The 15,698-nt window shown below is 43.5% G+C and overlaps 1 protein-coding gene across 1 annotated transcript in view; it reads left to right on the top strand.

Annotated features, from left to right (window-relative positions):
- LOC144762175 (solute carrier family 22 member 7-like) overlaps window positions 1-15,698 on the top strand; it is a 133,737-nt gene that overhangs the window by 39,355 nt on the left and 78,684 nt on the right. Inside the window, exon 3 of the mRNA XM_078647334.1 lies at window positions 9,386-9,549. Within this exon, the coding sequence (XP_078503460.1) occupies window positions 9,386-9,549 (164 nt within the window). The remainder of the gene's footprint in view (window positions 1-9,385; window positions 9,550-15,698) is intronic.

Below are 15,698 nucleotides of genomic sequence, written 5' to 3'. Positions count from 1 at the left end.
GGCTTCACTCCAACATAAATTCACTAATGTTATTCACTCCAAAAATGCATGAATGAATCGAATATCAAATCATAAAAATAACTGCATTAAAAAATCGACCTTTATGAAATTGTGAAATTTGCAAAAATTCTAAAAAATATGTAAATCAAAAATTAAACCAAAAGCATTGTTTGAAAAAGAAGATATAATAAAATATGTCTGCAATCAAAACCAATACAAAAACACCAAAAACAAATTTTCTCTTCAGTAAAACTAAAAGCAGAGAAACACAATACATCCAATGGAATCGCACATAATTTAAATGGAAAGATTACATAGCATATAGAAAATGACTGTTTCCCATACATTGCAATACCATAAATGGATTTTAAAATGGAACCAAACTTCGGGCAAAAATCCTGAAACACATTGAAACCTATTAAAACACTAACTAAAACCAAACCAACACTAAATAAGTATAGCACAGAAGCCTACAACATAGCAGTGCTTCTATTACATTAGAATTGATCATGCAATCCAAACACATTACACCAAATCAGCAATTATATAGTAGACAGTGCACAAAATAATGCTACCTACATCCAAAACACTACTAACTACACTAGAATGCACTTAATATTAAATACTACCACCTATTTTATTAGTAAAATTAACTTAAAAAAGTCTTACCTGAAGAGATGGCACACTGACCCCCCCTTTGACCATGACAGCTCGAAACTAGAGAAAAATATTTAAATTCATTTATACACAGGAAAATATAAACTAAATATCCATAGAAATCAATGAATCCAATGTTTAAATTGTATGTGCAAAACAATATTTGGAATGCTGAAATATATATAACATAGTAACGAAAAATAAGTAAAATAAACAGTGTTGTAAATTGTTTAAGTATCATCTCTGAAAACATATTATATATATAAACAAATAATGTTTAAAACATTTAAATAAATAATTAAAGTTTATTGGGTTTATTATAAGTTTGACAGTCAATGGACCGTCGCCCGGCAGTGGGTTCCAATGGCGGTGAGCCGTCCGCCATATAACGAGTTGAGTGCATAGGCTTTGTGAAGACGGCTGCAAACCACTGGCTCAGCCAGCACACCACCGACTGCCGGGGACGTGGTGAGCAGAAAGCAGTCACCATAGGGTGGTACTGAGGCACATTACTGCCATCCGTATTACGAGTTGGCTTCCCCACAAGCTCAGCATGGCTGCCGGACTGCCACCTAAAGTTTGGCGGAGAGGAAGGATTGGGGTGCATACTCACCCCTCTCCAGTTCTTCGCAGCAGATTTCGACTTTGATCCCTTTCTCCAGGTCCCCCATACACAGCAGCATCTTCACCCTGAAAGCATATTTCATTATGTAAAAAGTAATAAAACTGTTAACAAAAATAAACTGTAGTTTTAAGTGCCGATGTTGGCCAACACTTCCTCTACCTCCCCAGTGCATGTGTCAGCCTTTAACCAACACTTGGTAGGTTTTTAAAGGTCCCTCTGAGGGCTTTTTGCTTGCCTGAAACAGCCTGATTGTCTATATTTTTTCTATAATGACACTTAGTGATCACGGCACGCTGACTTAATTCTCAAAAAGTAAAATTAAAATGAGCCAAAGGAGAAATTACACCTCATCTGCCTCCACCCGATGCAATCGATTGATTTCCAAGCCTCATCGCGGTTTCATTTCTGACTGCCGTATTACAATGCAGGTGGCTGAAACTGAAAATGGCTAGTCCTTCCGGCCGGACTTTTACGGGCTCAGTTAGAGACTGGTATGCAATTCCACTGGATGGCATTACTGCCGTTGGGATTACGATGATCGGTTTCCGACAGTCTTTCCATGCTGGGCTTACCTACATGGAAAGCCTGTCGGAATGCAAGTTTGGCGGTCCCTTAGCAGGACGCCTTTCTCTCTGTGGCCTCCAGTTGGGACCAGAGGGGCCCTGATAATCCCCGCAACACGTGGCAGGCATCTTGAGGAGCCTTCCACGCGCTGCAGGGATTACCAGAATCTCCAGTTTCTCTATGGGAGCGTGTGCTACGGCCTGTATATGACAACACAACAAGCTCCCATAGAGAAATGGGAGTATGCGACCACACCATTGTGATTGTGGTGTCGGGATTGGAGGTTGGTTGGGCCCGAGACTGAGACTTTGTCGGTAAGAGGAAACTCTGAAGATATTGCAATCAGGCCCCTAAATGGGGCATCAGTCTTTCTGTCCCTGGGGGGGATATATCATGGGCATGGTCATGTTCCCCCCAAAATAAATGGGGCATCAGTCTTTCTGCCCACCCAGGGGGTGTATTGGGTAAATACCCTTGATCTGCCCCCCTGCTAAGGGGACAGAAAGCCCATTAGATGCTAGGGAAACATTTGCAAAAAATAGAAATGGAGGTGGGGCTGCCCATTATGGGCATAACCATGCATCCAACCCAACAAAATAGGGAATCAACCTTTCTGTATACCCTGGGTTCGCAGATTAGGGTAATTACCCTGGATCTTCTTCATTGGGGTTTGAAAGCCCACTAGAGATGCCAGGGAAAGTTTTTCCTGAAAAAGATATAAGGGTGTGGGCTTCCCATAATGGGCTTTGGAATGCCCCCATACCAGCTAAATGGGGTATCAGTCTTTCTGCAGCCTCTGGGGGTGTATGGGTGTAATTATCCCAGAACCACCCCCCCCCCCCCCCCCCCAGGGGCAGAAGGCCCACTTGAGGCCAGGGAAAACATTTTTTTTAAATAATATGGGGTGGGGACTGCCCACCATTGGCATAGCCATTCTCCCACCCCAACTAAATGGGTAATCAGTCCATTTGGGGTGACTATCCAAACCTGCCACTGCAGGGGCAGAAAGCCCAATAGATGGCATGAAACAATTTTTTGTGAAGAAATATAGGGGCGACCCCCTACAACTCCTAAAACAGAACCGACATTCTGTCTGCCCCCATGAGGGTCCAATGGCATTTATTACCCCCATCTGCCCATAATGTTAAAATAATGCCACCACGGGCATGGTCATATCCCCAAACCAGTGCAGCCATTTTTTCTGCCCTTCAAGGGGCAGATGGGACTGATTAGCACCAAGCTCCCCCCAGGGGGGCAGAAAGCCCACTAGTTATGGCGGCATTTTTGTTAAATATAGGGGGCAGGGCTGTCCACCATGGGCATGGTCATGTCCCCATCTCATAAAGGAAGGAGGCATCCTTTATGCCCTTCCTTGGGGTGGATGGGGGATATTACCACAATCTGCTCCAACTAGACAATAGGGCCTGCATTCAGGAAAAATTATTTTTGGGGCAGAACCCCCCCCCCCTCTTCGGCATAGTATGTGCTCCAGCCTGGGTCCAATAGGATTTCTGCCCTTCCTGGTGGATGGATTGGGTATTTGTCTCAAATCTGGCCCCCTGCGTGGCAGAAAGCCCCCTATAAAACAGGAATTTCAAAATGGTGCCAAACATAACAAAGGAATGGGGCGGCCTACCCTGGCATCGAGTTGTACTCTTGCCCCAGTGGTGCCAATAGTGTCTTTCAGTTCCCTGGGACAAGTAGGAGGTTTGTTCCATTTGGGAACATTGCCCCAAACTTGCCCTCAGGGATAGAACATCTACCAGACACCAGGGTTTTTGACTTTGGGGCAAAACAATGTGCTGCAGCTGTGGCACTCTGGCATTGGCTACACTCCCACCAAAAAAGGGCCAACCCTTTTTTTCTCCCAAGGGACAGACAGGAGGTGTATCCCCAATTTACTCCTGTGGGGCAAAAAGCCCACTGCATGGCAGGAAGATATACGTTTTTCATAAAATAACAGGGGTAGGTCTGGCCAATCTTAACCGAACATCAGGCCCCATCCTCATGCCTAAAGCCTACTAATCAGTCTTCCTGCTCCCCTGTGGACTAAAGCATCCCATGGCAAGTGAGAGGGCATTTGATTTTTTTCGGTGTTATTTTTACATTTTGGTCAGGAGAGTGTGGCTGGCTCCCAAAATGGTGAACTGCTGTAAGTTTTGAGCCTGGGTAGGCTGCCACCTGGAAAAACCTACCAAACCCAGACAGTTCTGAAAACTAGACATCCGGTAGAGTCCAGAGGGGTATGCTTCATGTTGATCGCACACCATGTTCTTTCTCACAATGCCCTGCAAACCACAAACTTCTGGAATCTTTGGGGAGCCACACATTCTCTTCCACAGAGCATTGTCCCAAGTCTCTTGAAAAAAATGGTTTCCACTTGTGTGTGTGGGCCAAAAGGCCTTGACACAAAAGGCCCGTTAGGACTACGTTGATAGATAAGATATAGGGGTAGCTGCTGTATTTGGAGTTGTGGTGTAGAGTGAAGTAGCATGTAGTGTACTAGAGTCTAGCTTATATAGACATAGCGTAAAAGCGAAATTTGGTATGGATATAGATTATGGGGAGGAAAGGGTAATTTTTGGTAGTAGCTCTGAATTGGTTAAACATTGTTAAAGTTCTAAGTCCCAAAATATTTAGGGCCTGCTTACAATGGCGGAGGGATATGTCATGCAAGCGCATTTTTGGCAGTGCAACCACCGCCTCCTCGGTAGTCCAATTGCCCGGTTACAATCTATGTGGTGACAAGGCCACTAGAACACTACCACCACTGATACTTCTGCTCCTGCAGCAAGAGAAGCAGAGGCATCCAAAGAAGAGGTTCCCACAAAGCTTCCCGCTGAGCCAATCATGACTTGCCTTTCTGCCAACCTTTTCCTGGCGGGGACACGCCAAGGGTGATTGTGCCTTTGTGTACAATCACTGTTGAACATGTAAAGCGCTCCAATGCATTTGGGTAGGTTTCTCTCTATGTCAAATTGCTAATTATTTTTTAAAGAACTAATTACGCCAAACTCGCTGCATTCATGTGCTGAGATATGCATGTCCATTTAGTTAACCAACACCGCAGCGAAATGTACTGCCGTCATGCCACCACGTGAAACCACCAGCCTCACGGGAAACTCCAAATATGGCGTGCGGCGAGGCCAGCTGCTCAGCAGGGTACTCGGTCCCTCTGCTGCAGCGGTCTGCCAGCCTCACCAGTGAACTTGTAATTGGACCATATGTTATATATCGGACCGCAGTATGCCACTGTAACTTTGTGGTATACCACGGTACATGCATATCCCATGGCAGTATTCACTAATGGCAGGGATTCACAAAGTAAATGGCAGCTATGTAGTTTTGACCACAGTTTGGATGAGTTCTGGGTTACGGCCTTACCTATAATTAAGTAGTAAGTTTTGTTATTTTTCCCTACCTATTTTCACTTTACTAAAGTGGTAATAGGTAGGGAAATGTGTTTTTACTCATTTGTTTTTTTAAACTAGTTCAATACTTTGTAAATAGTGTGGTGGCACTATGTTAACTTTTTTAAATTAAATAGGTGAAACATTGAAAATATACAGTAGTACTTTTGCATTTGTTGTACAGTGTATTTTTACATTTTTCTAATTTGTATTTTTTATTAATTGTTTTAAGTAGGGTGGTACCTCCTAGGTGATACTCTGTGACTTTTCTTAAAATAGAAAAAAACATATCCTTAATTTTTCCTAAAGTAGTGATAGGTGGGGAAAATATAAAACCTGCTACTTCCCTTTATCTTAGGCCCAAATCCAGAACATCACCAAAGTGTAGAAAAAACAACATGGTGGCCTTTTGCAAAGTCATCCATTAGCCAATCATACACTGATTTTTTATCTGCAAGTACCAGAAAATTACCATGGTTTCACTGATATATCACTACGTTTTAGTGCCATGTAAGTTTAAAATACTTACCCTACCTCCCTCTACTACCAGAAAAACAAAGTCAAGATACCATAAACTATATACCTGCCAAATTTCATCGAAATTCGTCTGACCATTTTCCAATTTGAGTACAAAGTTTATGAAAGATATTGGTGGAAAAATGTGTTTTGTACCCTTCTCTTTTCTTTGCTACCCCTTGATAAATCACTGCAAAAGTTTCTATCGTCTGCCAATCAAGAAAGATCAATAGATCTGCAAAGTTTCGTGGAGATTCGTCTCACTGTGGCCAACTTAATTAGCGAGCAAACACCCATGATATTCCAATCTCTGGGAATTCTAACTATGACTACAGAGTGACTACCACCACTCTGTAATATATATAGTGTGCTAAGGATACATTTAAAATCACATGATCATACCAGTACCAACTTATAATAGGGTGACATGCTTTTAAAGTAGTTGCACTTGACTAAAGAGGGACATCTGTTTTTAACTTGAGATTCTGCAGCTTTATGAAAGAGTTTCTAAACAGTTGCCTCTTGAAAAGGGCAGCTAGGACTATCTTGAGGGACAGTAGTCTTGTTAAAGACTACAAGCTGTTGCTCCTTCCTACAAAGGGACACTAAATAATGACTTGAAGTATTGCAGCTATGCCAACGGCCAGACCTTTTGGCTTTGCTAGTGCCTATTTTTGAGTGTTACCTCTCTATAAAGTGAATGAGCTGTCGAATGCTGTGTCTGGTCATGTTCATACTTATAGAGTGGTCTGAGGCATTCTCCCTTGGCCACTTCATGACAGTACTATCTTGACAACTGACAGGTGTTCCATAGAAATTTAAGAATGGTCTCAGAAAATATATAATTGCATGTAGAATAATGTGTGATGTTGCAACTACACATAAAATTACTTGCAGGGCGCACAAAGGAGCCCAAGAGAAGTAAGTGGCAAGACACGCAGGCGCCCTATATAGCCAATTTGGTGGTTCAGGCACTGGGGCACTCACTTAAATGTATTCTCAATGGGCGTCTGTAGTCCATATTCCTGGTGGTCTGCACAGTACATGCCAAGATATTTTTGATTTAGACATCTCGTGCAACCAAAAAAGAGTAGGAAAAATATAAACACCATTTTTTGCATTTTTGGCAATCTATGCAGCTGATTTTGAAGATGTGACTGCTGGTAAGGGGAACCAATGGAGTTTATCAGGATGGAGGGGTGATGTGATCATATTTCATCAGGTCCTGGATAAGACCTACTGAAGCATGTAGAAAACCCTTGGGGTGCCAGTGTGGGTTCTGTTGGCAACTTTGCATTACATTACCACCATCCAGGTGTAATAGGAGTTGAGTAGCAGTGCGGTAGTCACTTTCTGGAAGAAACTGTTCAATTTCTTGATGCGAAAGAGCTGGGAGTAGGCTGTCTTTATTTGTTTGGCAGATTGATGTCAGTTGGTAAAACAGGAGAAGAACTAGATCAGGAAAATACAGGTGAATCCCAGGTGAGACTTTGTGGTACATATGTGGGTGGGATGGTTAACAGTGTTGAAGGCAGCTGAGAAGTCAAGCAACTTTAGGAAACACATGCCATCTTCATCTGTGGTCCGGAGGGCTATGTCTGCAATGTGTGAGTTAGTGGACCCTTTGCTACAGCATGATCTGAAGCCAGTTGAGGAGGCATGCAGGATGTGGTTAGCATTAATGTGACCTTGGAGTTGAACATGGACTACTTTTTCAGTGATCTTGCCGGTGAATGGTAGGTAAGTGATATGCAGGTACTGGGTGTAGTTATCAGGGGCTACTGTAGTTTTGTTTAGAAATGGGAGGATTTGTCCAGTCTTGAAATCTTCTGAGAAGATACCTTGGCCCCCATTAGGATGGCGGGCGGACTTTGCCCACCCGCCATCCTCGCGGAAAACGGGACCGCCCGCGAGCTGAGCGGCGGTCCCGCCTTGCATATTATGATGTGCCCTCCACAGTGGCGGGCGCATCATGCATTTATAACATTGCGGCGGGCGGTGTTTACACCAGCACCAGCCGCAATGCTATAAATGCATGGCATGCATTTGCATACAGAATGCGGCAGGCTCCGCGCGGTGCACACCCCACCTCGCCTTAACCATGGGGGCCCACAGGGGGCCCCCAAAGTGAAGACCGCCTGCCAATGCCGCCACGGAAAGGCATCTCCCAAAGCCTATGCTAATATGGCTGGCGGTGTCTGATAGACACCGCCACCATATACACCCTTTTCCGCCCCGGCCGCAGGGCGACCGTGGCGGAAAAGCGGCGGATGATGTTCCGCCCGCCGTGGTCCCCCCGCCATAGTAATATGGTGGGGGAAAACGGGTGGCGGGTGGACAAGGATGTCGGGCGGATCGCCACCGCCCGCATGGCCTAATCCTAATGGTCCCCCTAGACTGAAGGAGATATGGCAAGCAGGGCTGAGAGAGCTTCCCCTTAGAGAGCTTTAATGAAGGGCAAGGGTGATATTCATATTCACAGGTAGTGGGTTTGAGGGAGTTCAGCTGGTGTGTAGGATTTTGGAAAGATAGACTTTTGAAGGATCTATATTGTGGGATTTTACGGAAATAGGCGGGCGTGGAAAATGTAAGCGGGTCGGCGTTTTCACTAAAAATGGATTAATGCCAGGATTTCTAAAGTGCACGCTTACTAAGAAGTGTCCAGACTCTATTGTAGAAAGTAACAAAATTAGAGAGTGTAAAAAAAGTTTTTAGTTGCTTTCTGAAAGACAGTTCATTATCCATTTGTCGTAACTCAGCAGGCATGCTTTTCTAAGCTTGCAGGCCAAGTAGGGAGAAAGGTCTTCCTCTGGGTTTTGCTCGTTTACCCCTTGGATCTTTGGCAAAATGGCCAAAGTAAGAAAGAAAGGTTTTTAGGGGAGAGTAGAATGAATCCTGGAGGACAGATATGCTGGTCCAGACTGGTGCAGAGCCTTGTTTATAGGAGTCAGGATCTTAAACTCAAACCTTTTTTTAATAGGAAGCCAGTGTAGGTTCCTCAGATGAGACAAGATCGCGGCTCGCATGAGTAACTGAAGAGCCAAATTGGCTGCTTGCCTCTGAAGCAGGTTGATGGCATTGTACACTTCTCTTCAGTAAGAAATTGTGGGTCTGGCAAGGTGCTGATACAGTGGTTGATTGTGTTGAAAACTGTTCCAATTCGGTTTCTGGTTTCCTTCATAGTACTTTGCTTTGGCTGATGTGATGAACCACATGTTGCACGGAGGAACTTCAGTAACATAAGCTCTTTTTCCAATTTCTTTTCTGACTGTTGATAAATTGTTTATTGCCATCAAGGTCTTTAGAGTACCAGGGTGCTGAAGGCTATGCCTCGCACCCGCGTGGTTTTTTTTGGGACATGGATTTTCACATATTTTTCCATTATTGATTGTGGTGAACACCTCAAATTCTCTCAAGCACAAAATTAATTAATTTTCATATTCTGACTTCACACTAACACTGTACAATATGACTCGCTTGTGTTCAGTTGGATTGCTTGCTAGTTCCTCAGTCATAGTTTTCAGAGTCTGTGAATGAGGAACAGCGTATCCATCAATACCAGTGGAGAGGAAGCAGTTTAAGGCAGCCATGCTTTTCATGTGTTTCCCCACAGGTATGGCCGGCGAACCATGGTCCTTGCGTGCTTTGTGTTCGCAGTGATTTTCGAGATGGCCGCTGCAGCATCTGTCAATTTTCCCATGTTTGCAGTCTTTCAATGTCTCGCTGGGGTGGTACTGTCTGGATTTCCTATGATCACAACATCTTTGGTTGAGTTAAGTTGCTTCGTTTGAGCAGAGTGATTTTACCAGTGTTGAATCGGGACCTACAAATGCCGCAACATGTGTCTCAAAGTTGTTGATAGCACACTTTTGCAAGCCATGCCTTGCTTAGTGCAGGAATTAATTTATGAAGAGATGTGAGAAATAACAGGTACTTTCTCCAGCTTTTCTACCTGTTCTCATACCTCGTCCATTCCCCATACCATCTCATTTACCTACTTATCTTCCCCCAGCTCTTCACACTCCCTTTTATCTTATCAGTTCTCTTTATATCCTCTCACTTTGCACCCCTTTCTTTCCTTCTGATCAGCCTGTTTTTCTTTCCTTCCTCTCCTCCCTCCTTGTCCTGCCTGTACTTGGTGTAAATGATAGTACCGTGTGCCCATACCTGCTTTCAACCCCTTCTGTGGCTCCCTGATAATGATTACAACTCCCATTGACCATCCTATGTCTGGCTCCTCTTTACTCCCTCTGGAAAGGTTGCACTGATGGCTCTCTCGCATGTCCCCTGCCCCAACAGCGCTCTAAACTTTGATTGCCCTTCTGTTCAGAACCCTTAAACAGTCAAGTGGTAGGGAGATTGAAGATAACTTTGACCTGACAGTGTAGGTGGCTTTATTGAGTCTTGTGACAATATGGATTCCAGCTGAGGGCCATATGATGTCGCCACAAACCAATGGGCATACCAGCAAGGGCTGGAGATAATTATAGCTAAGCGCACTTAGCACTAGGATAGTTCTCGCCGGCCAACTCTGAATTTTATCGTGGAGATAGCGTGCTTTCAGCAACGCTTATCTCCAAAGCGATAAGATTCAGAGCGCAAGCTGCCAACTGTGCGATTATCGCTGGAAATCCAGCAATAATTGCACAACTTTGGCAATAGCTTGCTGATAGGGCTACACATACTTAGCCATGATATCCATATTCCATAGGACATCATGGCTAAGTCAGTTTCAAAGTAGGCGTAAGGAAAGTAGCGATAACAGAGGTTATTGCTACTTTTCTTGTCACTATGCTTCTTTGTGTGAGGCTTGATATTAGGAGAAATGCTCCCTTTATCCTGGGGAGGAACGCCCACTTTGCATCATTAGAGATGCAAAGTTGGGCGTTAAGGGAAAGGGCGAAGAAGCATGGATTCACGGGTTAGTGTGTCCTTGCTAATAGGGCGTTAAAATTATCGCCGCTTTTCGTCCAAAAACAGACGCTAAAGCGGCGATAATTTTAACTCAGGCCCTTGCTGATATGCTCCCCAGTTGGTTAAATCTAAGGAGGTAACCAAGAGGAGGATCCCCAAGGGTATAAATTGGAAACCACCACAATAGAAAGGCATAGTGGAAAGTCCACCATGAAGAAACTGAGCGGGAAGCAACCAACCAACACGAGGGTCAGAAAATCAGTGTGAAAAGGTAAAAAAGGAAGAAGGTCACAACTCATAACACGATGCCAGGAGAAAACTGCATTTCAGGAATGGTCTCAAATACAGATGCGCCCCCCAGCTGTGTGCTGTGTAAAGTGCACAAATGTTTATCATATAAAGTTTACAATATGCTTAACACTCAAAACCCATGAAATTAAAGATAAATGAGATAATTAAGGGCAGCCATCTTAAAATGTGTAAACTGCATGAGAAAAATCTTTAAAGTGTTAAATCTGAAAACACCATTTGGATGAGAACTGAGAAAAACGGCATGATTTATATCTTGGGGGACGGGTTACTCCATCACAATGATGACGGAGATCCCATCTAGTGGCGTAGGATGGGGGTGCGGTGGGTGCAGGCCGCCCCAGCTGTCATCACTGACAGGGGTGACAAAATGGCAAAAATATGTGTTTTTAAAATATAAAAAAAGAATTTGGGCTCACAACACTTTTTGGTGAAAAAATAATATTATTTAAAACAAGTTTAATAACTTTGTCTGACAACTTCAACAAGTCAACAAAATATGTATTGAAACTTTTTAGTTCAGTCAACAAATGCAATGAAAGGCTGTTGAACTCGACGCTGTGTAGTGGAGAGCGTATTGATAAGGAAGGGGAGGGGGTGTTTCTTTCCACCTAAGTCTGTCTCTGCAGTTTGTACTTGAGCGAGACGTACACAACCAGTGACTCATCATCCCTCAACCCACAACCAATCATCCCTTCTGCAGCAGTGCAGGTCAGTCACCCCATGTCATTCTGTTGAGTTAGTTGTGCATTATTACTGAAGCTGGTGAGTGCTGTGTTGAATTTATTTTTGTTACATTTTTTAGTTCATTGATTCATTGTGATCATCCTCTTCTCTATGATATTGAGTTTGGTAAATAATGCAAACGTTACGATGCATGCTATTTGTTTGTATTTGTACGTTAAGCCAGGGGTGACAAGAAATGTTCCACACCGGGTGCCACCTGACCTTGCTACGCCACTGATCCCATGCCCTAAAATATAAATCCCATGATATCATATGGGATTTATATGTCAGCGGATGGGCTATCCATCACCTTTGTGATGGACTAACCCGGCCGCCAAGCTCTAAATCAGGCCCAAAGTATAAACAAAAACACAATTCCCTGTGCTTGAGTCAACAAAACATGATTCCATTTATTAGGCTTAAGATAAAATGCGTAATCCCGACTGCAATGAAACACATTAAAGAAACCAAGATAATGCAATGCGATCATAGAAAACCTTTGGTTGTATTGTGTCCAATCTTTTTATCTAGTAGTTTTTTTGTTAAGTTTTTTTGTTAAGTTTTGTTATGCTATGTTATGGAAAACAATACATTCATTTATGAAAATGAAATCACATCCCTATCAACTAAATCACCCGTAGTGAACTCCACATCAAACCCGACTCACAAATACATAGCAAGCTCTGAGACCCGGGTCTGGGGTTACTGATTTATAGGGGACAACTGAGGTGGCACATAGCTAGCCGATAACCGCTACATTATAATGGTCAAGGGAGAATTACCCTACTAAAGGACACATGGATAAAGGTGGTATGTGTGCTCTGAAAACAGTCAGATGCCACATGAGTTAGGAACATATAGCCAAGCAGAACACAACACACGCAGTGATCACATGTTCTGGACATGTTACCTACTGCCCACATAGTGTCCACGCAAGGATGAAGCCCACATTTAGTAAACATTTGCCAATTAATTGTCTAAGGCAGCAACCAACATCCCTCACCATATATGGTTCACTGAAGAACTTTACAACCTGATGAAAATTGTATTTAAGAAGGATGCCAACTGAATGTAAATTGAGACAGACCTCAGACCTTGTGCATGTAACCATACTCCTGGCTGCTACGTTTAATTAAACAAACTATTCCTGTTTCACCTCTTATTGCTTGTTTTCAGGTATGTTGTACTTAAGTAACATTATGATATGTTATTTTATCGTATCCTAACTTATCCTATTGTTAGACCTGTTAGCCTTAGGGTGTCTCCGCCAAACATTTTGCTTGCTTGCCTCCTTGTTTTGCTGACAGCTGTTTATGTTGCCTTAGGACTCTGTGCACTTTGCCCCCGCTAACCAGTGCTAAAGTGTTTGTGCTCACTCCCCTAAACATGGTTATATTAGTTTACATCTGATTGGCATATTAAATTCACTTATGGTGCTTTGTAGAATGGTGTACCATATACCCAGGACATGTAAATTAAATGCTACTAGTGGGCCTGCAGCACTTATTGTTCTACCCAGTCAAGTAGCCCCTTAATACCTGTCCTAGACCTGTCACTGCAGCCTGAATGCAGTTTTATACTGTCAAGTCAACTAGCCAATATAACCTCCTTTCCAAGCCTTAAACCCTCATTTTCTAGCAAATAAGTCATCTTTATGGTAGTTCTTGGGCAGGGTGCATTGTAATTAAAATTTCGGGCATGTAAGTTTGTTTTACATATCCTGGTAGTAAAAAACTTCGTTTTTCACTACTTAGAGGCCTATTTGTCCCAAAGGTTAAAATTGGGTTGCCTTATAACGTTTAATAAAAGGTAACTTTTGATTGGGAACAGATAAGCATATCATGTTTGGTATCTATGAAATTGTAATTGAGAATCATTTTTAATGATAAAGTTGGATTTTAAATTACAAAGTTGGCATGTTTCTGCTCTTGGTCATTTGGTGCCTGCAGTCTCCCATGAGTCACATGACTGGATGTACCTGGCTGAATTCCTCCCAGTCACACAATACAGGGCTTAAGTGTTCCTGAATGGGCCATCTGCAGGTAGGATGGGGCAGACAAAGCTGGGAACAGCCCCACTTGGTACTGAATAGGCTGTGTTCTGCCTTTACAAAAAGGGCTTGTCACCTCCACATTGTCTCCTGTTTGAAGTCAGGCCAGGGGAGTCAGGACATTTCAAGTACTTCATAGAAACCTTCACAACCTTCTCCCAACTTCAAAGAAGGCATCAGGTATAAAAATAGGGCCTCTAGACCCACTCTTTAGTTCACTATCTGGACCTGTGGAAAGACTCTTAGGGGGCGGTCTACTGCTGTGGCCTACTGTGTACTCCACAATCCTGCTTTGCTACACCTGGAATGACTGTTTGCTGCCTGTAGCCTTCCTAGTGTTTGTATTGTCAACGCTCCGTCTATCACCACCTTTGGTTTTTCTTTGTTCGCGCTAAGTTGGCAGGGTATGCTCAGACGTGAGTCCCTTGCTCACTTTGCCACAGGAGTCAAGCAAGCCCGGCTGAAGACGGCTGTAATGCCAGAAACCGGTCCTGGGAAGCTTGATTCTGGTCCAGGGAAGACATGGCTTGGCAGTTCGGGCTGGACTGTTCCCATGAGGCACAGGGTCAGACTGATTTGCATATGGCCATGTCTGAACTGGGGTGGCAGAGTGAGCTAAAGAACAGTGATGGATTAAACCCAGATCAGTTGACTGGGGGTGAGTGTTTGTATTGTCAACGCTCCGTCCATCACCACCTTTGGTTTTTCTTCGCCTTCCTAGTACCTTCAGAGGCCAGCCCGGGTTCCAACCTTGCATCTTCACCTGAAACCAAGACTTCCAGAGTGACTCCTAGGGCTAGTTTACTGGCTTCCTGTTCAGAGCCACAGAGACATAAAAGGCTCCCACCATCTTGAACCCACACTTGAACCCAGCCTGAGTGAGTCCTTTACCCCTTACCCCAAAAGTGTGTCCCTCCCAATCCTGGACCCTTGGTTGATTTCCAAAATCCAAAAACTGCTCTGAGAACCGAAGGAAGACCAGGACCAACATGCTGATGATCCACCCACGGTGCTTCACTGGTCTGCCTAACTTTGCAGCTGATCCCGCTATGCTATTCTCTGCAGCAGCAAATCCCCTTCACTAATGGGGTTTCTGACCTTCTGTGACTGTCTTTGGCAAAAGCCTCCTGTCTCGTCCTGCTGGAGATTTTCGACTTCCATAAAAGTGACTACGTCCGTACATAGAAATCTTCTGTGTGACTCCATCAAGCGGCTCCTTGATGACGATGCTCTTTCCTCGGACACCACCTGCACCCTTGGCCCACTGAACTTTACATCCTCAGAACATTTTTCTTGAAAATTCTTCTAAGTTCGAAGATAAGGGCTGACCGGGCGCAATCCATGTCATGTATCAGACCCACGCTCCAGCACTTTTTTTTAGCACATCTAGATGTCCGCGGTTGGCACTTTTAGGTTAAAAAATCTATGACTTCTACTGATTGTATTTTGTTGATTTGGTGTCAAATAATTTAGGAAAATGTACTCTATTTTTCAATAATGATGTGGGGTTTTTCTTGTTTTCTGTTTTCACTGTAAAGTGCACTCTCACCAGGGCCACTGGAATATGCAGCAGGAGAGGCCCACATTTTGCTGCACAGTTGAATAAATTGCCCAGCAAGAAAAGGCCACTAATGTGACATAATGCAGCACATTATTAAATAGTTTACTTCATTATTTTGTACTTTTTATACTTGTTAACACTGTCTGGGCATTAGATATACCTCATATTACAAGTTTAATACCCACATCTAGCAATAAGCAACAGAAAGGTGACCAGGCAAAAAGTCTTCTACTGTGCAGCAACATGTGCCACTGTGTTTTTAGAAACTTTTGAACCATTTGAGCCATAAACAAATATATTTTTTTGATAAAATCTGCAGATTATGCCAAAATCGCCTCAGCCGCACAATCACATAACTCCAGTGGC

Source organism: Lissotriton helveticus, chromosome 6 (assembly GCF_964261635.1).
Source record: "Lissotriton helveticus chromosome 6, aLisHel1.1, whole genome shotgun sequence".
Taxonomy (NCBI): Eukaryota; Metazoa; Chordata; class Amphibia; order Caudata; family Salamandridae; genus Lissotriton; species Lissotriton helveticus.
The sequence above is the reverse complement of the archived record's forward strand: the minus strand, read 5'-3'. Positions and strand labels throughout refer to the sequence as shown.